At 44.2% G+C, this 24163-nt stretch overlaps 2 protein-coding genes across 2 annotated transcripts in view; both read left to right on the forward strand.

The window, feature by feature from the left end:
• The window catches only part of LOC149363977 (cytochrome P450 4V2-like), a 29082-nt gene extending 15253 nt beyond the window's left edge, over nt 1-13829 (forward strand). The window contains exons 6-11 of the mRNA XM_089573965.1: nt 99-225; nt 3880-4086; nt 5693-5866; nt 10280-10346; nt 10797-10976; nt 12768-13829. Coding sequence (XP_089430091.1) covers nt 99-225; nt 3880-4086; nt 5693-5866; nt 10280-10346; nt 10797-10976; nt 12768-12934 — 922 coding nt within the window. The 3' untranslated portion in view covers nt 12935-13829. The remainder of the gene's footprint in view (nt 1-98; nt 226-3879; nt 4087-5692; nt 5867-10279; nt 10347-10796; nt 10977-12767) is intronic.
• A 4621-nt stretch (nt 13830-18450) lies between these two features.
• The window catches only part of LOC149363978 (cytochrome P450 4V2-like), an 83142-nt gene continuing 77429 nt past the window's right edge, over nt 18451-24163 (forward strand). Inside the window, exon 1 of the mRNA XM_089573964.1 lies at nt 18451-18766. The gene's annotated coding sequence lies outside the window, so the exon portion shown is untranslated. The remainder of the gene's footprint in view (nt 18767-24163) is intronic.

Below are 24163 nucleotides of genomic sequence, written 5' to 3' on the forward strand. Positions count from 1 at the left end.
CATCGAAGCACCAGCGGGGTTTGAAGCACAGCCGAAGCGTTGGAGTATATTGGCGAGAACGATCTGACAGCACATCTTGCTTTATGCTTCGCTTGCAGCGTGTCCGGCTCATTACTTGCACGTTTCATGAGCCCCTGGAAGTGGGTGGACTCGCTCTTCTTCAACAGCCCGTCCGGCCGGGAGGTGAAGCGAAACGTCGACTACCTGCACAGCTTCACCGAACGGGTAGGCTATTATTTCTGAGCCTCTGCGCCAACTGAAAGTTGTCGACAGCACCTTTTGGCTGATACCGGGTGTTTTTCCTTTAACTGCTTACAGACCACTTTTTTTAACTCTGCGAGAAATACGTCGGTACGGTCTGTGCAGGCGGACTGTACAGCAAGGCGGACATTATGTAGGGACATGGCAGAGCTCAGTGATTAAACGACTGATTAACTAAAATTGACTAATGAACTTTTTTACTTTTGATTTCATTGGAAGAAATTGAAGGCTGTCAACATAGAAGCTGAGTTTAGTTTCTGAATTTTCTTTCTCGGTAATGCAGTTCGACGTATTTAACGTCAAAGATACACATTTTTTTAGCTCGTTAAGTTGGCTTCTCGCAAAGCACATTTTTAAAAATGGCGTCGCTGGGCGCAGTATTGTCGGGGAAATCCAGTTAACAATTTCTACGACATGAAATGGACAAACGGCTTCCGCATTTGCTGTGTTAAGAATGTGAGCGACGCCATTTTAAAATTGCTAACTTAACGCGTTCAAAAATGCGTATTTTTGACGTTAAATATTCGAAAATGCACTGCCGATGAAGCAAAATTTATAAACTGGACTCAGCTTCTGTGTCGACGGCCTTCAATTTCTGAATATAATGTTGTCCCCTAAAATGAGAAGTAAAAAAAAAGTGGATTAGTCAATTTTAGTTAATCGTTTAATCACTGAGCTCTTTCACGTACATAATGTCCACCTTGCGGTATAATTCACCTGCACGGGCCGAGGCGATCCATCTCGCAAGGTTTAAAATTACGATGTGTAAACAGTTAAAAAAAAGAACCCAGTATTCATGTTGATACTGTGCTGATCCCGCTCACCATAGCACACACATATACCTATATAAAGTACTTACTAAAATTCGTATTTAACTTCATCTATGTGCCAGACTTACGTGGCAGTGATCAGGTGAGCACTTGTAAAGTTAGGTATAAAGTGTGTATAAAGTTCGGTATGCAATGGAACGGTGCAGTGTGGAAGCTCCAGGAGTAAAACCGTCTTTTCCATTACACGAAGAGAGAGGGAAAAAAATAGGATCGAGAAGTTTGCGGAGGTATTCCGAGTACTTTCTTGTAAGCACACGAGGAGTCGTATTTCCAGAGGCCTTACTGAAGGAATATGGTGTTACGGTGTGCAGTTTCTGTCAAATATATGCCGGCCACCAGTTATGCTCCTCTGCCGTGTCGTATGAATCGTTTCGCATCGCTTGCGTTCCGGATCTCTCGAGGCTGTGGACAACTTGCCATTCCCACTTTTCCACAGCTTAAGAGTTCGAGGTTAAAACAGAAGCCCCACAATGTTTCCCTGGAGCAAACATGGCGGCCCGCATATTTTTCAGAACATGCCCAAAATTTTTGGACATGCGCGTTATTTTTTCTCAGACGGAAGTTGTTTATAAGCGAGATTTTTTCGCATATCATAAGATTGCACCATAACAAATGATATGTTCGCAGATCCTGCCTCGGGACGCTGGTAGTTTCCTCCTATTTATTGTGATAAACGCACTACATTGGTTTTCTATGGCAGTCTTAATTACTCCATAGAAGCGCGTGGATAAACTTCAAAAGCAGTGTCTTGCTATGCGTCGGAAGACTGGGCCATTCGCATCATTATGTTCATAACAGTACTTTACAGTACTCAACAGTTGCCCCACAATTATATTCATAAACTTAATTACTTAGTTTTCTATGCCACACTTAATTACTCGACGCAAGCGCAGGACAAACTTCAAAGGCAAGGGGTATAGCTACGCGTCGTAAGATTGAACCGTTCCCATGAATATATCCCATCAATATGTTCATAACATATTGATAACATAACATAACATAACATAACATAACATAACATAACATAACATAACATAACATAACATAACATAACATAACATAACATAACATAACATAACATAACAAAACATAACATGACATGACATGACATAACATAACATAACATCATAGTCTGAGTCGATGTGGGACGTTAAACCCCCTAAACCAAACTAAACCAAACCATATTCATAACAGTACACCTTACAATATTCTACAATGGTGATGTCCAAGAAACCTGGACTTGATGGACGCAAGCCAACCTACCGAGACACCTAGGAGAGCTGCATGCATGAGTACAAGCAGTATGAAGCAGAATCCTTTATTAGCATGAGACCACCTATTATTTCCAGATTTGCAATTAGAAGCGAATTTTTTTCTGCTTAGTTTGATTTGAGACTTGCGATTCCAGTAGTGTTTTATCGAATTCTATACAGAGGTGAAAATACGTTGCCTCTTTAGTGTGTGCTACGAGTTTTCTTCTACACCACTCTAAGCACGAATACGCCCAGACTGGAGTAAAAAGCGAGTAAGGTGTCGTCTATAGGGCACTCCGCCGCCGCGGTGGCTCAGTGGCTATGGTGCTCGGCTGCTGACCCGAAAAACGCGGGTTCGATCCCGGCCGCGGCGGGTGAATTTCTTTGGAGGAGAAATTCTAGAGGCCCGTGTACTGTGCGATGTCAGTGCACGTTAAAGAACCCCAGGTGGTCGAAATTTCCGGAGCCCTCCACTACGGCGTCTCTCATAGCCTTGGTCGCTTTGGGACGTTAAACCCCACAAAACCAAACCAAACCTATAGGGCACTCCGCTTTATAGAAAGGAGTGCTCTATATAAAAGGGAGTGCACTAGAGGACAGCTTACTGCCTTTTTAATCTTCTCTGCTTATAGTGGCGTCTACCGTTATACAAGCAGCGACGTGCGGCTAAAGTTCATTGTCATATTGTCACGTAAACGTGACTGCAGTCCGGCAGTCAGCAAGACAGCAACGAGGATTTCCAAAAGAAACTGTTTATCGGGCTTACTTGCTCTCACGAAGAATGAATGACTTGGAGGCGGCGATAGCAACGAGCGTGTTCGGCGGGCGTGGAAAAAAAATGCCTGCCGCTCTCGGTCGCGCTGAATTTCAAGCTGACGAGGAACCATCGAGATAAGGAGCCAAAGCAACTGCAACAATATGGAAGAATGAGGAGGGAGTCGCGCGTGGCGACGATCATTCAAGACAAGTCTGGTCGCATCTGACATCACAAATTGATAAAGCTGAGTGCCGGCGCGGCTTTGAGCGTAAACAAACAAACAAACAAACGAACGAACGAACAAACGAACGAACAAACGAACGAACGAACGAACGAACAAACGAACAGACAAATCAACAAACAAACAAACAAACAAACAAACAAACAAACAAACAAACAAAAACAAACAGTATAAAGATTCCTGGCAGAAGGTTTAAACTCAAGCGCATTGTGTACGTATGAAACAAACGCAGCGTTATTATAAGTCACCTAGAGAAGCTTAGAATAATTTTTAGGTTTTAAGTTTGAACAACTGGCAAATACAGATTAGGTCTTTATCTCTTGAGGACACTGGAACAGTTACAAGTTGAGCTTTGTCCAGTGTCCCAAGGAGATTCTATTGAAGTAATCTGGTAACGGTACCCTCGTTAAATGTTTACACCTATTTTTCTTTAACCGTGTGGTAATAAGAACTGCGCTATTTGGCACACTTCCACCAGGTGCGTTTGCACACAGCGTCTCGCGAGACTCTCTGACATGTATTGCTCCTCGTTTGTAGATAATCCAGTCCCGCAAAAGCCAGTACCTGGAGAAGGAGCCGCTCATCGTGACAGCTGCCGAGGCTTCCGGTGAGGAGCCGGGCGTGAGCCAACCGTACAGGGGCAAAAGGCTCGCCTTCCTCGACATCCTGCTCATGAGTCACCTAAGGGACCCCAGCTTCACCGAGGAGGGCATCCGCGAGGAAGTGGACACCTTCACGTTCGGGGTGAGGAATCTGTGGAAGCCTATAGAAGCGCTATAGATATTTAAGGGACGTTGGCCCGTTTCACGGAATTCGGCATATCAACAGGTGGGTAGCTGCACCTGTGTGCAGCATAACGGCACGAGCAGCGCAGGGGTGTACTAAACTTTGAGACTGCACCCACAGCTCAGTGACCGCAGATCGTGCCGTCATACGGTCGATGGTCTTTGTACTAGATGTAGGTGGATGGCTGGAAGCTAGTTTCAACTAGCACCGATACTCGCAGTATCATTGATGGGCGTTTGGTAATTTTCCTCTTAGGTCTTGACTTGATAGTGAGAACTGATAATCAAAAAGCATGGTGCCACAGTCCGGTGCCAATATTTTGAAGAAGAATCAAGCAGAACGTTTTGCTGGGCTAATTGGTCCATTCTCATATACGTGAAACAGCGCGAAAGAAGAAGCCCGAAGGCGAAACGAAGAACGGACAGGAAAGAGCGCTCTTTCCTGTCCCTTCTTCGTTTCGCCTTCGGGCTTCTTCTTTCGCGCTGTTTCACGTATGTCAGTTCTGAAGATGAATTTGTCTTCGTGTCGGAAACGACGGCTATCTTTGACTGGGGGAGGGGGTGCGCTTCCGGCGTCACCGTGATTTATTTCTGCAAACAGCGCGAACGACAACGTGCGATGAAAGATGTACTACGTGACTCTGGCTACGATATAATTCGTTTATTACTTGCACCATTTGAAAATCCAATTAAAGTAAAGGGAATAATTACTGGTTCAACTTCAGCCAGTACAGTGTCCTAAGATTTCGCCTTGCAGGTTGATAGGGGCGCAACCATATATAGTGGCTCCGCACTCCCTGCTAGTCTGTACGTAAGCGCGCCACAGCGATAACTGATTTTTTTTTTTTTTTCCTGAAAGAAATGGCGTTCTGTTTTTCCAGTGCGACCATATACCATTTAGGAAACTTTGCAATACTGTTCAATAAAATAAAGTTTTTTTTCTCATAATACACTCGAATTCTCTCTGTGGTGTAATAAATGAGCGGAGGGGTAGTTAGCAGTTACAGGACGAATGAGTTTTAGGAGGACGTAGTTGCAGGCCTGTATGGCGCAAGTCGTCAGCGCTGGGTAGAATGTTTCACTATTTAACGAAAAGACCAAGCAAGTATACAAACAAACTAATGTAAAAGTATAGTATAGTAACTAACAACCATATGAACCATGATTACGAGTGTTGCTCGTGACAATAAGCAGCTCTTTTCTCTTAATGGGTGGGATATAAATAACGCTAAGTAGAAACAGCTGGGGACCTAAGCTGCGGGTAGGTAGAATTTATGGTAAAGACAGAACCCTATTTTGGGCACGGATTCAAGATTAGAGAGACTGACCTGGGCTTTAAGTGTGACATGGGTAGTTGGCTACGAACCTTATTTGTAAGATAATCGGTTGTAAGATACTCAGTTACATAATAGTTTTCATTAATGACGAACTATTTTACTTTGTATTTCGCGGACTTTCGCAGTGGTGATTCGGTTCTTCAAAGAACGCCTTTTGAAGTTTGCAATATGGGGACTGGTGTTCTTTTCTGATATACTCTGTGCCTCATTCGTGCCAAACCAACGCAGGGCCATGACACCACAGCAATGGGCATCTCTTTCACACTGTACCTGCTGGGGTTGTACAAGAACGTACAGGACAAGGTCTACGAGGAACTGGAGGCCATCTTCGGAGGAGACGTCGAACGGGCGGCCACTGTTGAGGATCTGAGAGAGATGCGTTATTTGGAGTGCGTCATAAAGGTAAGGAAACGACTAGGCACTGCTGGGTAGACTAGATTCTGCTCTGAAGTTATAATTCCGTCGAATTCGTGCATATTATTTTTATTTACATTGTATGTCCCGCTTTTTGGCTAGCGCACAGACGGTGGAAGCACTGTGCGAAAAATGCGCGCTGTGAAAAATCGTAGAACTGCTAACGTCGATGTGCAGTTCCAAGGGCTTCACGCTGCTCTAAGATGAGTTACTAATTGTTTGTTTTATGTTCGTTTTCTATTTTTTCTTACTCATTTAACCTTTATCTTGCGTAATTCTTTTATACGTAGCTCAAAGATAGTAACAGTCGAAGCAAACGACACAGAGAGAGGAGGACAGGAGACGAGGCAAGCACGTAAATAGCATTGGTGTGTTTGCAAACATAAACATGTTTACATATGGATAAATAGTATTTATTTGTTTGTACGCACAAATAAAATAAGAAAGAGGAGGTAATAAGTGCGAGGAGGGAGACGGATGGAAGAAAAAAGGGGGGGGGGGGGGCGAAGAGAGGGAGCACGGAATAGTACACAGTCGCGAGATAAAAAAGTAGTCAACATCACAGGGTAAAAAATCAAAGTAACAAATAAGTCCTTGAAGTTGTGGAAGCTGTGGCAAACGTCGCTTTTTTAAGTGGTCGGCTATATTTAGTTGCGCCTATTCATCTGCTTCTACATGGCTTGCTTGTTTTATCTCCTCCCCCTCCCCCCTTTTTGGCACCGGTTTTGCATTTGCATTATAGCTTCTTACCGTTTTTAATGTTCCTTACGGGCTGACTGTTTACACCTCCCGGATTTTAGGCGTTTTCATTTCCTCATTGCTTTTTGTACTTGTGAAGGCGACTACATCTGTTATCTCGCGACTGCGCAGCACTCCGTGCTCCCCCTCCCCCCCCCCCCCCCCCTCCCCCGCCCTATTCTCGCACTCATGCCTATATTTGTGTTTTTACACCCGAATAAAAATCAGTTGTTAGTTTCGTGTCGCGTGCTCCTCTCCGTGTGTATTATCTCTTTGGCTCTTGCTACCTTTGCGCTATGAACCAACTAGCTCAGACACAGATTCTCCTGCAGCAACTTATACCTAGCTTTCTCATAAAAATAAGGTTCTCTAGCGACGTGGAACCTGGCTCGAGATAGTATAGTGTAACGTCTAGCCTCTACTAGTTAGCAACGCCGTATAGTTAGGCAAAAAAAGAGCGGTTAATTCCTGGTTCAATAGGATACGTTGTAACACGAACGCAAAGCGGGTGAAACTGTGGCTATTTCCCAGTCAACGCAAAGTCATCCACAAAATATCCTCAGGGTGCCTCGGTGAAGGTGTTCTGACAATCTCATGGTAGTCCTCAGTTGGTCCATATAAGCAGACCAACTGCGTTCCATTTGTCCGCCCAAAGCACTTACTCAGAATGTCCTCAGGAATAGGTTACAGAATCTTTTTCGTACCCTTCTAGGACTTGCTCTAGCAGGCTTGATTTCGTGGTATGCTCGAATTCCAAGCACGATTTTTAGCTGGGCTTAGCACTGTTATGCATTATGACAACACATGCATGCTTGGCTGTCATTCTTTGTTGCTATAGTCTTCAGCAACTGTGTCAAGCTGTGTCCATTTGTTTAAAAAGTTTCAGCCAGCCTACTCAACGGTATATATCATCTTTAGGAAACATTTTTGTTGTGTCATCACTCCCACAAATCACCGTCCCCATCATTATAATCATCATCATCACTATTTTTTTTTCCTTGATGGCCCCGTTTAGGACATTACATAAGGGGTAAGGTGTCCGAAGATGTAAAAGAATACGCAGCGCTTGACATTATTCTTTACGTGCATACAAAAATCCTCAAATGTGCTTTAACACAAGCCATGTATATTTGCACATAAATTCACAGCACCGGTGGTTATGATCAAGGCGCTTAAAATTCTCTAAAAAAAGGCAATCTGACTTGGTGAAAAGTGGGTAAAAATAAAAGTTTTCCCATCTCGAATGCTCAAACAAACTGAAATTTTCTTGCTAGAGGTTTGGGGGTGGATGCATGCCATTTAGCTAGGCTGTTTCTTCATCTGCAGGAGACTTTAAAAAAGAATAGTTTATACACATTAAGGATCTATGTAGACCTGGAGCATTAACAGTCGGTTTCATTCGTCGCTGAACATAACGTAAACGTTTAACACGACAGTTGCATGGTAACTGTCAGTAAGCTATTTTTGTGAGAACTGGTTGGGGCCTCGTGAAGGCCGTTATTTGGCTGTAAATACGATCCATCTTCGTTCCATTTCGCCTGTGGTAGTAAACATCGTATTACCTAGTGAATAAACAAGGGAGCAGTGTTACAGGTCTACTGTGTTCCTAATTATTCAGGTTCGCTTTTTGCTGGTGTGAACTGCACGACACAAAGAGCAGGAGACATAGCTTGGCCGTTTTATTAGCGCATGCCACTTGAAAATTAGGTGGGCATCACTGCTTTAACGCTGACTTCTGCTGTTATTTTGCTGTGGCATGAATCGCTACCGTAGGTACAGGTGCTCTTTGATCCCGCCGAGGCGTGGAGTGCTTGTGGGCGGGCACATAAGCACAAACATAGTTCAACGTACAATTCCAAGCTATTCCGTATTATGAATGCACGCTTCGTTACCCGCAGGTCCCGCAGTTCCGGGATCTCTTGTGTCGTTCCTAGCTACCTGGCCAGTTAGACAGTTTTTCTTTTTCTTTCGTGACCGGACAGTTTTCATCACGTAGCTGAGATAGAGCTTTCCGCAGCCAAACAAAGGACGTGTTTATGTCAACTCCGACTTTGTTCCCATTAAGCAAAATTGCAAGCCAACTGGATTTCAACGTAGGGCATGTTGAATAAGTGCAGCGAAATACTTCTATGAAATCGGCTCATCATCATCATCATCAGCCTGACTACGCCCACTGCAGGGCAAAGGCCTCTCCCATGTCTCTCCAACTGACCCTGTTCTTCGCCAGTTGCGGGCATCGTATCCCCGCAAACTTCTTAATCTCGTCCGCCCACCTAACTTTCTGCCGCCCCCTGCTACGTCTGCCTTCTCTTGGAATCCACTCCATCACCCTTAAGGACAAGCGGTTATCTTGCCTTCGCATTACATGCCCTGCCCAAGCCCCTTTATTCCTCTTGATTTCGGCTAGGATGTCATGAACTCGCGTTTGTTCCTTCACCTACTCCGCCAGCTTACGGTCGCTTAACGTTATGCCTAGCCTATCATTTTTCTTCCCATAGCTCGCTGCGCGCGTTGTCCTTAACTTAAGCTGGACCCTCTTTGTTAGCCTCCACGTTTCTGCCTCATAGATTATTATTATTATTATTATTATTATTATTATTACTTTTCGCTCGCCGATTTTGCCGGGCCTAGTCCTGCAAGCCTCCCTTGGCTTTGACAGGCCCGAGTTTGTATGTACTACCATGTGTTGTGGCAATAAAATTATTATTATTATTATTATTATTATTATTATTATTATTATTTATTGAACCTCACAGGTCCCGACGGGCATTGTGTAAGGGGGTTACAATATCAAAAAGGATTTCAGTAACAAGAGGCAAACACTGGGTATATCAGTTTAAAAACAGAACATAATTCACATGAACTAACAGAAAACTACATCGTACCTACACAGCGCAATACTTACAGGTGCATACATACATATACACAGAAACATAAGGCTAACATGGTAACACATGTACGTTGTACAAAATAACACATGTACTTAGAACTTAGTGCCGGTAAGATACAACTGTTGTATACTTTTCTCTCGAGGGATATCGGTAAACCGCCATTCATGATCTGAGAGAACCTGCCATAGGCGCTGCGCCCCATTCTTATTCTTCTAGTTATTTCCCTCCCGTGATCCGGATCAGCTGTCACTACCTGCCCTCAATAGACATATTCTCTTGCTACTTCCAGCACCGCGCCATCAATTGCGAACTGCTGTTCTCTTGCTAGACTGTTGTATATGACTACCTCCCTTTTTAGATAAGTCACAAGGCATTAATGTTGCGAACCAGTCACGATTTCGTGCAGCCATTTCGTGCTGAAACATCTAACGTCATTGCTTAAGTAATTTCTTCGAAATGATATCGCAAAATAAATTCTCAGGGGAGTCTTTGGAGAGCAGCCTTGCCTCGCTAACGAACCAGCTCTGCATGCCCCGGCTTGGATGCTTCTGGTTCAATTCGCTTTGTACCACATTGAAACCCCGTGCTCAATTAAAGGCCGTATGCCTCTCTCCGGCCCAACATAACCCCTCTGTGTGCTTGACTGCATCTCGTACGTGTAGTACGTTCCCGTAAAGATTAAAAAAAGAAAACGATCTATTCATTACCACGCCGTTGCACCAAACCTCCCTTTTTTGTGTGACGTTTTTCTTTTTTCTTTCCTGAAATGAAGGAGAGCCACCGGCTTTACCCGCCTATACCAATCATCGCCAGGAACGTCGACGAAGATTCTGAGATTCGTAAGTTGAACAACACTGTATATATTTGTGAAACGGTCTTTCTGGTGCGGTGAAGCGTTGTGCTGCCGGAGAAATAAACAGTAATCCAGCGCAGCTGCTCCCTTTTATGACACGGTGCTCGCGTCTTCGTGAGTTTTGCTTTTTAACAAACAAAGCGCACGAACTAGCCGAGCAACAAGTTTCACTAGAATGTAACCCTTCTCCGCCATTTGTTGGCACACGCGGCTCCACTTGAGTGCAAGCGTGAATCCCAGTGTGTGCTTCAAAGATTTCTCTTTCTTGTCTTCGGCGGAGAACCACTTGAGCACTAAACACTTTAAACATGAATACACCTATATGGGAGCATATCCCTCCCACCCCCAACCCCACCCCCACCCCCACCGCCAACCCCACCCCCACCCCCACTCGCTTCTTCTTATCAATGCCATTCTATTCCCTATATCCCCACAGTTGGTTACTGCATCCCTCGCGGGACCACCGTGCTGACGGTGGTGTACGCGCTCCACCGCGACCCCCGCTTCTTCCCGGAGCCCGAGGAGTTCAAACCCGAGAGGTTCCTGCCCGAGAACTGCGCCGGGCGGCACGTATACGCCTATGTGCCCTTCTCGGCGGGTCCACGCAACTGCATCGGTAAGCCCCTGCTTCTTGTGCAGACCGCTAACCAAGGGCATGCGTCTCCACTTTCAAATGACAGATGGGCCTCGTGGAAACAGCCATGATACTTCGTTTGATGCAGAATTGAAAACCTTGAGACGTATGATTCATATGTGACGTTCATACCCAACAATTATGGACAAAAGCATTTAAGAACGGGAGCCAGTTTCTGAAAGAAATTTTTTTATATTGTAAGATTTCACTATAACAATCAATACATCCGCAGATATGCTGTCGGAAGGCTTTCATTTTTTTTGCTACCAACGTTATGGCTATCGTTAATAGCGTTTCCCATTGGTGGCAGTCTTTACTGCTTGATCTACACAACGGAAGAATGGACCATTCCCTCCGATATTTTCATAACAGTACCTTACAAATTTTCAGTACTGAAAGTTTTTTGTCCAGTAATGCTGAGCATGTTTTGCGCTGTTCTTCATCAAAAATGAGCGCTGACAACCCGCCGAAATCTTCCTTTTTCTACCGGGGAGGTCTTGGCTGTAAATATTTATTTTGCGCCTGCCACTGTTTTATTCATTTAGCTACTGTCTTTTAGAGCGCAGCTCTTAGGCGCCCGTTTCTGGGTTTCGCGGCTCGCCGTCGTCGTTGTCGTTGTCCGTTGTAACCAGGAGAGGGAAAAAAAATTTACTGCCTCCTTAGCAAGAAACAAAAGAAAAAAAAACACCGCCGCGCGGACGGCTCTCGGCGGCGCACGTCGTAAGACGGGGGAGAAGGAACCCCTGGAGAGCGACTAGCCTTTTGTGTGTGGCTGCCCCACTCCCACCACTTGCCTACGCGACGCGACGCACGTGGGGATTGCCGCCGATTGCTCTAGACTGTTCGAGTCGTTTCTACCCGATGTTTACGAAGAGAGCGTAGCCTTGCGTGCGCTAAGAGATGCCCTCCTCCTCTTCGCTGGCGCGACGGCGGCGGCGCCACGGCAGAAAGTTCCAGATCCTCCTCGAAGCCGCTCCCGGCCTTTGACCAAGAGGACGCGCGCCCAGCGCGAGAAGGAGAAGGAGACTGCACTGCCCACACTGTGTGCATGTGCACGCCTGCCTTAGCGGAAGACAGACGTGGAGCGAGCCCATATAAGAAGGGCGTTGACCGCCCTAGCCGCCGTTTAAGCTTCAGTCAACAAATTGTGTTTTGTTTGTTTGCCTCTCTATCTTGTGGTAGAGCACTTTAAGTGGAATAATTCTTTTGTACTGTAATCTCTCTCAAGTGTAACTCTACTGTTAGTGGAGTGTTTCTTGAAGAAGGAGTATGTCTGAAAAATAAAATGCTTTCTGTAATTGTACATACATGTCTTGCTCGCATTCTTTGCCCAAATCTATCGAAAAGCTGGAACAGCTGATGAGCTGCGCTCAAATTTCGCATTAGGAAATAACGTAATCATCGGCAATTTTTTTTAGTACCGCTCTCATGTCACTGTACGATGCCACGCTGCCTTGGTTGTAGTCAAATAAATGGGAAAATGCAAGCACAGAATGTTGTTTGATCTCTACAGAGACAGCTGTTGCTCATAAAAGAACTTTTTGGGCTGGGAGTAGTTGGTTTTTCGTAATCTTATGAATCTTCTCTGTTCTGTGAACGTTTATTATGCCTTTAACAAATTTCAATAATGACTTCTCATTGCTCCTTCATCCGCGGCCGCATCTTGTGCGCATAGATCTGACGATCCAAGCATGTTCTAGATAAAATATTTTATCATTTTCTATACGCGTAATAACTACAGGACCACTCTTGTTAATTTTCTTTTATCCGCAGGGCAACGCTTTGCACTGCAAGAAGAGAAAGTGGTGATATCGACTGTTCTGCGTCACTTCCGGCTGCACAGCCCACATCACCGCGACACCATACGGCTGACGTGGGAACTAGTCCTGAGACCGGCGGACGGCCTAAAAGTGCAGTTCCTGCCGCGAAGTGTGGCGTGAAAACATTTCGCGACTTAAATCCTGCTTTAATGTCACAGAGGACCTCGGAGAGGACAGGCCTTTATTATAGACCCTTTTTAACGCTTACATTTCCACGTGAGCTGTGCTGCTGCAGAAAAACATCGCTGACAGATTCTCTGCGTTGCTGTGGGTGCATTTCACAGCTTAGATGTTGCGTTATCGTGCGTGACTTTCCCACATTGCGTTTCCCAACTGTTACTGGAGAGTTTGAGCGCAACTTGACGGTCGAAAGGCAGCATGCCATTGTTGCCGATCCGGTTCGACGAGGTGCCCGGCGGAGGTGTACTTCTTCGTACTTTGTACTTCTTTCTATATTCAGCGCTTTGGACTAGCCAATGGTTCCTGTGTCTTTCACTAGGCGCCTTGTACAATACCGAGAATTCAGATTTCTTGCGAAACGCGAGCTGCAGGCGAGACTGTTCTTCATACGAAAATTTCAGGCAGCTGAGCCACAGATTTTCACTAAAGCAGAAGGAGACAAGTGTACTTCAGCGAAATGCAGCTGCAAAGGAACTTTTCTGGAACGCATAAAAATTAATGTCTTTCAAGGCCAAAGACAAGGAGCTATTGAGTTTTGCAAAGACCACCACGAAGCAGGACAACATGACAACTCATGGCGATGTCGAAGATCGGTGGGTGTATTTTGTGTACCGTATTTTCCGGTGTATAAGACGCACCCTTGTATAAGACGCACTTGCCATATATGCAAGCTGTCACTGGAAAAGTTCGTATATAAGACGCACCCGTGTATAAGACGCACCCCAGTTTACCCAGTTAGGCCAGTGAGGCTTAATTAAATACGCTTGCGCGACTATCGCGAAATGCACCGTACCTGTGAGCAATTCTTAAGCAACGCTAAGTGATCGAAAAAGGCAACACTCATGCCATACTCGTCCACGTTCTAGCAAAAAAGAACGGAAAAACGATACAGCTCCCCATATGTCCATAACATTTTATTCTACTTGAAACCTTCGAAGTCTTCATCTTCAGATGCGCTATCAAAAGGTTCACCCATTTCTGGAAGCAACTCGGCTGAAACATGCACTACGTACACGGAGCAAAAAAAAGTTGCAAAGGGTGACTAAAAAAGAACGCCGGCTTGTCTTGACAATGGCGAGAAGCGCGATTGTCACCATCTTTTGGCGCTTCTCATTACTTTTGCTTGGGGCCTCCGAAACAGCCGCGCGTTTGTGATCCCGGAAGTCGTCATCCCCGCCGTTTCATAATATAGATCACCTAGAATGTCGCGCACGGCGGTCCCGGTATTGAAGTATTAACCGTGTTACAACCGCGTTATTGGTAGTGATATTTTTTAGGTGCAAAAAGCTTGAGCATGAACTGGAGTAATCGATGAACGCGCAAAAAAAGATGAAAAATTCGCATATAAGACGCACCCTTGTATAGGACGCACCAGCAAAATTTTCGAAAAAAAGCCGCGTCTTATACACCGGAAAATACGGTACTGCAATAAAAACCGGGCGGAGACGCCTCGTTTCCTTTCTTTCATGCTTGATTCAATGGGTTATGCTACACATGCTCATTATGGCCTTTCATCTACCAGTTATGTCATTCCAGCTCAACCCACGACCACACGACATTACCATAAAGTTAACCTAGTGCCTTATTATGCTGGAACCAATGCATTTAAATAATTTTTCTCTCGTGCCATCGCGGCCTGGAATATGCTCCCTGGCTCATTCCGCTCCCCTCCTTTAAACGAATTTATTGATGCAATTGCCACTTATATTCACTCATTTTATTAACCTTACTGAATCACATTTGTTTTGCTGTAATTTTCTGTTTTCTTGCTAGTTTGTTTGTACTGTATATATATATATATATATATATATATATATATATATATATATATATATATATATATATGTAGCCCACCTCTTTATTTCAGCATACCGTCCCTAATTTAATGAACGATAGGCTTGAACGAGGTTCACAGCTTACTACTTTTTGCTCACGTTTCTATTTAGTTTCTAGGAACTAACATTACGCGCTATTTATTTTACGGAGGACGGAAATTTGAAAAATCTGTTAATTTTTTATATTTTTTTAAATTCTGCAGCTCCATTCGGAGGTATAGCAAAAGTTAGGGTGTACGCAGAAAATGCAAGATATATATATATATATATATATATATATATATATATATATATATATATATATATATATATATATATATATATATATATATATATATATATATATATATATATATATATATATATATATATATATATATACTTTTGCTATACCTCCGAATGGAGCTGCAGAATTTAAAAAAATATAAAAAATTAACAGATTTTTCAAATTTCCGTCCTCCGTAAAATAAATAGCGCGTAATGTTAGTTCCTATAAACTAAATAGAAACGTGAGCAAAAAGTAGTAAGCTGTGAACCTCGTTCAAGCCTATCGTTCATTAAATTAGGGACGGTATGCTGAAATAAAGAGGTGGGCTACACGACAGACAAAGTCGGAGTCATTTTGTGAGCCCAGCTCACTCCTGAAACAGCTAGGGTGGAGGGAGAGGTTTCAGATAACTAACTCACCAGTAGTTTCGTCATGGTTTCCCGTTCTTCACAGCGTCCCTTAACGAACAGACTAAACATTAAATTTGCAGGAACGTATACATGCGATTCACCCGCTCCATACGTGATGAAGCAATCTGAAAATGTCTGCTTGATGTCTGTTTCAACTTCGCTTCAGCTTGGATTTAAAGCTTTCGAAGAATGCTCTCTCCGGAGGCAGTCCTTTAGTAAATGCTTCTTCCTTCGAGGACACCGAACAGATCTGTGCCGAGAGCAATTTATGAGCTTACGCCAAGCCCTCGGGGCCAGCGAGGAGGAAAACGACCGCATAACGTCGGCTACACTCGAAGGCTACTCAATCGGGTTTCGCGATTGCATGTTGTGTCGACAGCCTTGTCTTTCCTCCACCGCATGTCGCTAGATCTATTTCTCTTTTGTTTTTCCGGAATATTGACCCTGCAAAACTGCGTGTTTGGAAGGGTGACTGCGTAGGGATGGTGGTTCCGACAGATGTTTGGCTGAGGGGCTGTGCTGCGAAATATTTTTGATATAGTGTTTCAGAGAAGCCAGCCGCTGATGCATACAAACATACTTTTTGAGGCATATAAAGATGGCTTCCACGGCGCAGGTATACCATTGCTGGCGGACGTCAGAAAACATGAGAATCATATGCTAAGCCGTGAGCTGGTTAACTGATTCCTACTAGTTAACAGTTAGGCGCCTGGATGCAATTAGATATTTATAGCTGCCCGTTCGTAATAGCCATATCACTTTTTAGAATTTTGAAAACACGGAGTCTCGAAGAGTGTTCATGTTTTTTTTTTGGTTTTGGTTATAGAAAACCAGGAGGAACTAAAAAGGGAGGCTGCGAAAGTCGGCCGAAAGGGGTGTACTGCGAAAGCTTCGGATGAAGGGACGATCAACTTCTCACCTATAGTAAAAAACCAACTTTACTATCTTTTTTACTTTGCGCTCATGTCTAGTTCTTTTGCAGTTATATTTTTGTTTCTTGTTTAGTAACTACGTTTTGGAAATTAAAGCCTACCACCAGTCCCAATTTTAAGAAGGTTCCCAAACGAAATGACCAGGAAATAGAGGTGAAAAGTTCCCCTAGAGTAATAATGTCCAGGTATCACAGGAGAAAATAAAAACAAATACAGCCACATCGCAATAAGCTGACTTCGTTAGATGACTGAAATGTATAGCAGGAAAGATGCAGTTGAACTCGATTTTGCCTTTTTCATAAAATCGCGACAAGAACTCGATTTTCCGACACAGAATTTTAGAGTATGTATTCTTGAACACGATTTTACAAAATCAACCTGTCCGTCAAACCAGAATTTTCCAGCAGTTTCGTGAATTTTGGACAGAGGAAAAGATGAGAGAACTGTAGACAACAGGCGAAAGCGGCAGGTGCCATGACAATTGCATGACTTGCATATCCCTGAGGCAGGGATACTTGTTTGACCGCTAAGTTGCTTCGCTAGGACGCTTTTTACTACTCAGTGGCGTCATATAAAGCGAAGTGCATACCGACGTTGTGGAACCAAGTGCAGCCAGCGTCTCTAATTGCCATGCGCACTCAGGCCTCTTTCAAAACCACGCTCACAAGTGGCGAAATCACCTCCTCCTGTCTTGTTTTTCTATCCGAAAGTCGACTGTTTGCTCACGTGACCGTTTTTTTTTCTTCGATGTCGTAGAAAGCTTCTTTAGACAAGATCGCCTTTGCTAATGTACTTCCTCGTTAATGGCCTTGCCGAGGAAACATCGATAACGCATCGTGGAGTTCCTTAACCCTCTAAGCGTCCATGTCGCATATTTGGAATGAATGATTTCATTTGTTTAAGCTGGCTTTAGCCAGCAAAATCAACCCTGACATATTTAAAAGCGCGCTACACACCGAGGTATATACAGCAAATAAAGCAAATTTGCATCTTTCATCATCACCAGCATCACCCGCACTACGTACACTGCAGGGCAAAGGCCAGTCTATATTCCTTCCATTAAGCCTATCCAGTGGTAGCTGCGCCAACCTTATCCCCGAAAATTCCCTAAACTCATTCACTCACCTGACTTTCTGCCGCCTTCTGATGCGCTTGCTTTTTTCTGGAAGTCCGCTACGTTACCATAAGGGACCATAGGTTATCTTCTTGCCTTTAGCATTACATGCCCTGCGCATGTCAATTTCTTCTTTATTTTGACTAGGATGTCGTTACCTAGCCTTTTTTTCCTGACTTGCTCTAATTTCTTCCTGTCCCTTAACATTACACCTATCACTTTCCTTTCCATAGTTTGCTACGTTGTTCTGAATTTATGTTCAGAGCTGGTACATCAGCCTCTCCGTTTCTGCGCCATAGGTGAGTACCGGTAATATACAGCTGTTGAATACTTTGATCTTGAGTTATATTGGTAACTGCATAACCTGGAAGTGCCTGGCAGATGCACTCCACTCCATTCTTACTCTAGTTATTTCACTTTCGCGGTCCGATTCGGTGGTCACTATACCCGCCCTATGCAGATGTATTCGCTTACCACTTCACCGCTTCGCTGCCAATCGTAAATTGCTGTTTCCTTCTGAGACTGTAGAACATAACTTTAGAAGTGCTCCCATACCAAAGCGTTTCACTGCTGACCTTGACCATAAATGCGCTACGTGTCTCAGGGCGGTGAACTACAGACGAAGTTCTTTACATAATTGTTTCTTTGCATTGCGTATCTCAGAAGTTCGTCGGCGTTAAGCTGGTGGCATTTGAGTGGAGCTTGCCGCGCATAACTTATCGTCTCTGCAAGGCCAGCAGGCATCGTAGCTATGATGTATTCAGCGGAAAACACATTTCGCTGCGGTATGCATCGAGGACCATCACTGCACGTGGTCCTGTAGAAGACATAGGGGGTTGTGGATCTCCAGGGAGTGCGACACCGAGAGAAGGGATCAGATTCGGCATCCAGTCAGTGTAGACCTTTGAAGAGCCCTTAAATAACAGAGTTTAGACACATCCCGGAAACGTTGGTTTGATTAAACCATGGATTTGGGGAGATACGCCCGCGATCTGCATGATCGGCTGCCGGTGAACGTGACTGTTCTGCTTGTGGCCTCCGTCGTCGTCTCGCTGGTGGCGTTCGCTTGGAACCATGTGGCCATGCTCATCCGCGCCTGGAAGATGCTGAGGAAAGTTCCCGGGCCTCCGGACTGGCTGCCCATGGGCCTACGGGACGGGAGTAAAGAACGCCGTCGACAAACAGTCGTCGACACTGGAGGAGTTCAATATTGGTAAGCCTGCCCGCATAATTTCTAATCGTGTCGTGCCTTTGTTCTCACTCAGTGGTTCGCAAATTACGAAGCGAACGTTGCGAATCATAACGTAAAGCTTTAAGTCGCCGCTTGCTATGCATAGAGTTTACGTAGACCTGCGCAGGGCTGGAGGCTCCGACAGATGTTTGGCTGAGGGGCTGTGCTGTGAGATATTTTTGATATGGTATCTCAGGGAAGCCAGCCACTCATTCATAGAAACAGACTTTTCGAGGCATAAAGATTGCTTCTGCGGCGCATTTATATCATTGCTGGCGGGCATCAGAAAACATGAGAATCATATGTTAAGCCGTGCGCTGGTTAACTGTTTTCTACTAGTTAACAGTTAGGCGCCCGGATACAATTAGATATTTATAGCTGGCCGCTAGTAATAGGCATATCTCTTTTTAGAATTTCGAAAACGCGAAGTCCAGAAGAGTGTTCATGCTTTTTGGTGTTAGAAAAACGGGAGGAACTCAAAAAAGGCGGCTGCGAGACTCGGCCTAAAGTGGTGTACTGTGAAAGCTTGGGGTGAGGGGAGGATCAATTTTTATCCTATAGTGTAAAACTAGTTTTTATTTTACGCTCACGTCTAGTTCCCTTGCAGTTAAGCTTTTTTTTGCTCGTTTACTAACTTAGTTTTAGAAAGTGAAGTCTACCAGCAATTCCAATTTTAAGAAGTTTTCCCAAACGAAATGACCGGAAAATAGAGGTAAAAAGTGCCCCTAAAGTAACAATGTTCAGGTATCAGAGCAGAAAATAAAAACAAATACAACCGCATCGCAAGAAGCCGACTTCGCTAGATGACTGAAATATTTAGCAGGAAAGATGCAGGTAAGCTCGATTTTGCGTTCTTCATGAAATCGTGACAAGAACTCGATTTCCCGACCACGAAATTTTAGAGTTTATGTATTTTTGAACATGATTATACAAAATGAACCAATCCGTCAATCTAGAATTTTCCAACACTTTCGTAAAATATGGACAGAAGAAAGATGCGAGAACTGTGGACAACCGCCGACATCGGAAGATGTTATGAAAAATTCCATGTCTTGTTGTGCCCTCGGTAAAATATCCTTGAGGCAGGGATACTTGTTTGAGTGCTGAGTTGTTTCGTAATGACGCTTTCTACTCAATGGTGTCATATAAACCGAAGTGCATACCGATGTTACGGAACCGTGCGCGGACAGCGTCCCTAATTGCCCTGCGCCCTCAGGTCTCTTTCAAAACCACGCTCGCAGGTGGCGGAATTATTTCCTCGAGCCTTGTTTTTATATCCGAAAGTCGACTGTTTGCTCGCGTGATGAGGCTTTTTCTCTTCGATGCCCTAGAAAGCTCCTTTCGACAAGAGCGTCATTGCTAATGCACAGTCGCGAGTAAAAAACATTAGCACCGATCACTGGCGATGAGAATTGGGATATCTCACCTCGCGACGCTGCGGTTCGCAGACCTGCCTATCGGGCCGTTTCCATGTTTGCAGCCTAGGGGGGGACGGCAGGAAGCAAGCTTTATCAAGCGTGCACCGCCCGAGCGTTGAAGTGCCGACCCTACGTGACTGCGCATGCGGCATTTATTTTGGGTCGGTTATCATGAGCAAAGATGGCTTCTTTTTATTACTGTTTTTATGTCCACGATGGTTTCTCAAAAGGAACTCGCGAGAACAATAGATGATAGCGCTGCTTTTAGCCAGTAATTTTGCTGGTCCGTGACAGTCCGCTGAACCCCCCTTATACTGTAGAATGGGAACGGCCCGGCACTCTCGTTATCAGCCTCTTCGCCATCCGCAGCGCCACGCGTTGTCATTCCGGCGCTCTGGTGTTCCGTCATGTGTGCTAATCTTTTTTACCCGCGACTGTACTTCCTTGTTAATGGCCTTACCAAGGAAACATCGATAACGCATCGCACATTTGTGATGAAGGATTTCGTTTGATTAACCTTGATATATTTAAAAGCGCGCCACATACCTAGGTATTTTGATCCCCTACATACCAGGTGTTTCAAGGAAGCTTGAAATATTTTCAAGAATAGTTTTTTTTTAGGTAAAAGTAAGGTTTTTTTAGCATAGTATTATCAGTGTTGGCGGACACCAGAAAAGCGGTGAATCTTCTTGGTAATAAGCTGGTTAACATAATTTTTAATAATTAACTTTTTAACTAGTAGAGTTAGGCGCCTAGTTGCAAATAAAGATTTGTAGCATGTCGTTAGTAATAGCCATATCAGTTTTTTGAATTTAGAAAACGCGGTTAACCTCGGCGCTGTGGCTCGACAAAATTTGGCAACACCGTGCCAAAATACATGCGCTTTCGAAAAGCATGGAGGCAAAGCAACTTTTCCAGTGCATGTGACTAGTCAGAGGAGCCAAAATTTTGTTAAAAAAACCAGAAAAAGCAAAAAAAAAAGCACAAGAACGATGAAGCCACTAGACATATGTGCAGAAATACGAACTAGCGGGAGGAAGCGAGCACGAAACAAAAGAAAGTATCAGCGCCAACTATATACCTACTGAATGTTTTTGGAAAAAGCCACTTGTGCTGTGCGATGTCAGTGCACGTTAAAGAAACCCAGGAGGTCGAAATTTCCGGAGCCCTTCACTACGGCGTCCCTCATAGCCTGAGTTGCTTTGGGACGTTAAACCCCAATAAACCAATAAACCACAAACTCTTTACCCGCACAGGAATACACACAAGGAAAAAGATTAAAGGGTGGGTCAAGGATCAGATGCACACGCCAAAGCAGAAATTGAGCAGAGATAAAACGTTGGCATCGACCCGTTCAAAAAAACAATAGAGACTTTTAGGGTATAGGGTGACCCTATTCTAGAAGTCTCTAAAGTCTTCATCGGAGTGTGACAGGGTCGGCTTGCTTACGCAAGTGGGGCCCGTTTGCTGGACAAAAGGCGCTTCGTTTATTTCTCTTTCTGATCTATCTTTTGATCTACCGATGAACTTTGTTTATACTTTATTCTTTTTTGTTCTTTTCACTTTGTGTTTTTCTTGCTTGTGCGCATTCCTGTGTGGTTCAATAGTAGCTTTTTCTGCAATACAAACTCACTTGGTAGTTGGCGCTCTCGCGCCAGTCGCATCTAAGCGGATCTATCGCATAACCAGCAACTTGCTGGAAACAAAGTCTTGCCGGAACCAAAGCCACTAAGCATCCACGGCGGGTTGAAAATTTACAGATCGGTTTGCTGAATACCTGTTACTTGCATATTGTTTACTAATCAAATCGATTAATGACTGGACCCCAGGCTTAAACGAATCAAGGACAAGACTTGTTTTCGGAAAAGGCACTAAGGTATAAACTCTTATCACGCCCTCGATCAAGTCACGGGGAACTGTGCCCAATACAGCAAATTTTAATCTATCATCATCATCATCATCATATCACCCGCACTACGTCCACTGCAGGACAGAGGCCTGTCTATATTCATCCCATTAACCCTATCCTGTGACAGCTGCGCCAACTTTATCCCCGAAAATTCCCTAAACTCATTCGCTTACCTGACTTTCTGCTGCCTTCTGCTGCGCTTGCCTTTTTCTGGGGATCCATTGCGTTACCATAAGGGACAATCGATTATCTTGCCTTCGCATTACATGCCCTGCGCATGCCAATTTCTTCTCGTTATTGACTAGGATGTTCTTAACAAGCGTTTTTTACCTGACCCGCTCTGATTTCTTCCTGTCCCTTAAAGTTACACCTATCACTTTCCTTTCCATAGTTTGCTACGTTGCTCTCAATTTATGTTCAAAGCTTGTACATCAGCCTCTCCGTCTCTGCGCCATAGGTGAGTAACAATAATATACAGCTGTTATATACTTTGCTCTTCAGTGGTATTGGTAACTGCATAATCTGGAAGTGCCTGCCAAATCCACTCCACTTCATTCTCATTCTAGTTGTTTCACTGCCGCGGTCTGATTCTGCGGTCACTACCCACCCTATGTAGATGCATTCGCTTACCACTTCACCGCTTCGCTGCCAATCGTAAATTTCTGTTTCCTTCTGAGACTGTAGAACATAACTAAAAAAGAACATAGCATAACATAGTAGAAATATATATAAAAAAAGAAACTAGATTTTACTACTCCCTAAACAGGACCACACTATTTCGTGTCACTTCGCATCAATATCTAGGTGTTCTAATCTCCTCTGACTTTACCTGGACAGCGCATGTGCGAAAGGTAACTAACACGGCGCTGCAGAAATTGTTCTTTATCAACAGAGTTTTGAGACAAGCGACTACTGAGACCAAACGCCTTGCCTACACCACACTTATCAGACCTACTTTAGAATATGCAAATATTATATGGTTCCCACACACAAAACACAATATCTACTCACTGGAAATGGTCCAAAGAAAAGCTGCACGTTTTTTATTTAACCGCTACAGTCGTTTCGATTCAGCCACAGAACTTTTACAGCGCGCTGGTCTTCATACTCTGACAAGTAGAGCAAAGCTGCAACGTTTGAAATTTCTTTATTTACTTCTTCACAACTCATTCCAACTAAATTTTCCAGACTTTCCAGATATAAGACATACGCAGCAAACCAGACACTTACACTCAAATATGATACAGGAATTTTCTTGCAATAACAACTCGTTCTGGTATTCTTTTTTTCCAATGTCCATACGCGAATGGAACGCTTTGCAACCATGTATTACCGCGCAGCCAACATTGGAAAAATTTATTGCGCTCGCTGAAAAGGCAGTTCTTTCTTACACGCATTGTTGACCCTGTTTCGTCATGTGTATTTGTTTTCTGTTTTTTTTTTTCTTTTTTTCCTTTTCTTTTTCAACCCACTCCTGTAATGACCCCTCTGAGGTTGGCAGAATTCCAAATAAATAAAATAAATAAACTTTAGACGTGCTCCCATACCAAAGCGTTTGTCTGCTGACCTTGATCACAAATCCGCAACGTGGTTCAGGCCGGCGAACTACAGGTGAGGTCTTTTACAAATTTGTTTATTTGCATTGCCTATCTCAGAAGTTCGTCGGCATTAAGCTGGTGGCATTTGCGTGGAGCTCGCCGCGCATAACTTATCGTCTCTGCAAGGTCAGCAGGCGTCGTAGTTGAGACGCATTCAGGGGAAAACACATTTCGCTGCCGTATGCATCGAGGACCATCGGTGCACGTGATCCCATAGAAGACATATGGGGTTGTTGACCTCCAGGGAGTGCGAAACCTGAGAACGCTTTCGCCGAAAGAACGGAACAGGTTCGGCATCCAGTCAGTGTAGACCTTTGAAGAGCCCTTAAATAACGGAGCTTAGACACATACCCGAGACGTTGGTTCGATTATACCATGGATGTGGCGAGATACGCCCGCGATCTGCGTGATCGGCTGCCGGTGATTGTGACTGTTCTGCTTGTGGCCTCCGTCG

Source organism: Amblyomma mixtum, chromosome 2 (genome assembly GCF_055824585.1).
Source record: "Amblyomma mixtum isolate Tamu chromosome 2, ASM5582458v1, whole genome shotgun sequence".
NCBI classification, from domain to species: Eukaryota; Metazoa; Arthropoda; class Arachnida; order Ixodida; family Ixodidae; genus Amblyomma; species Amblyomma mixtum.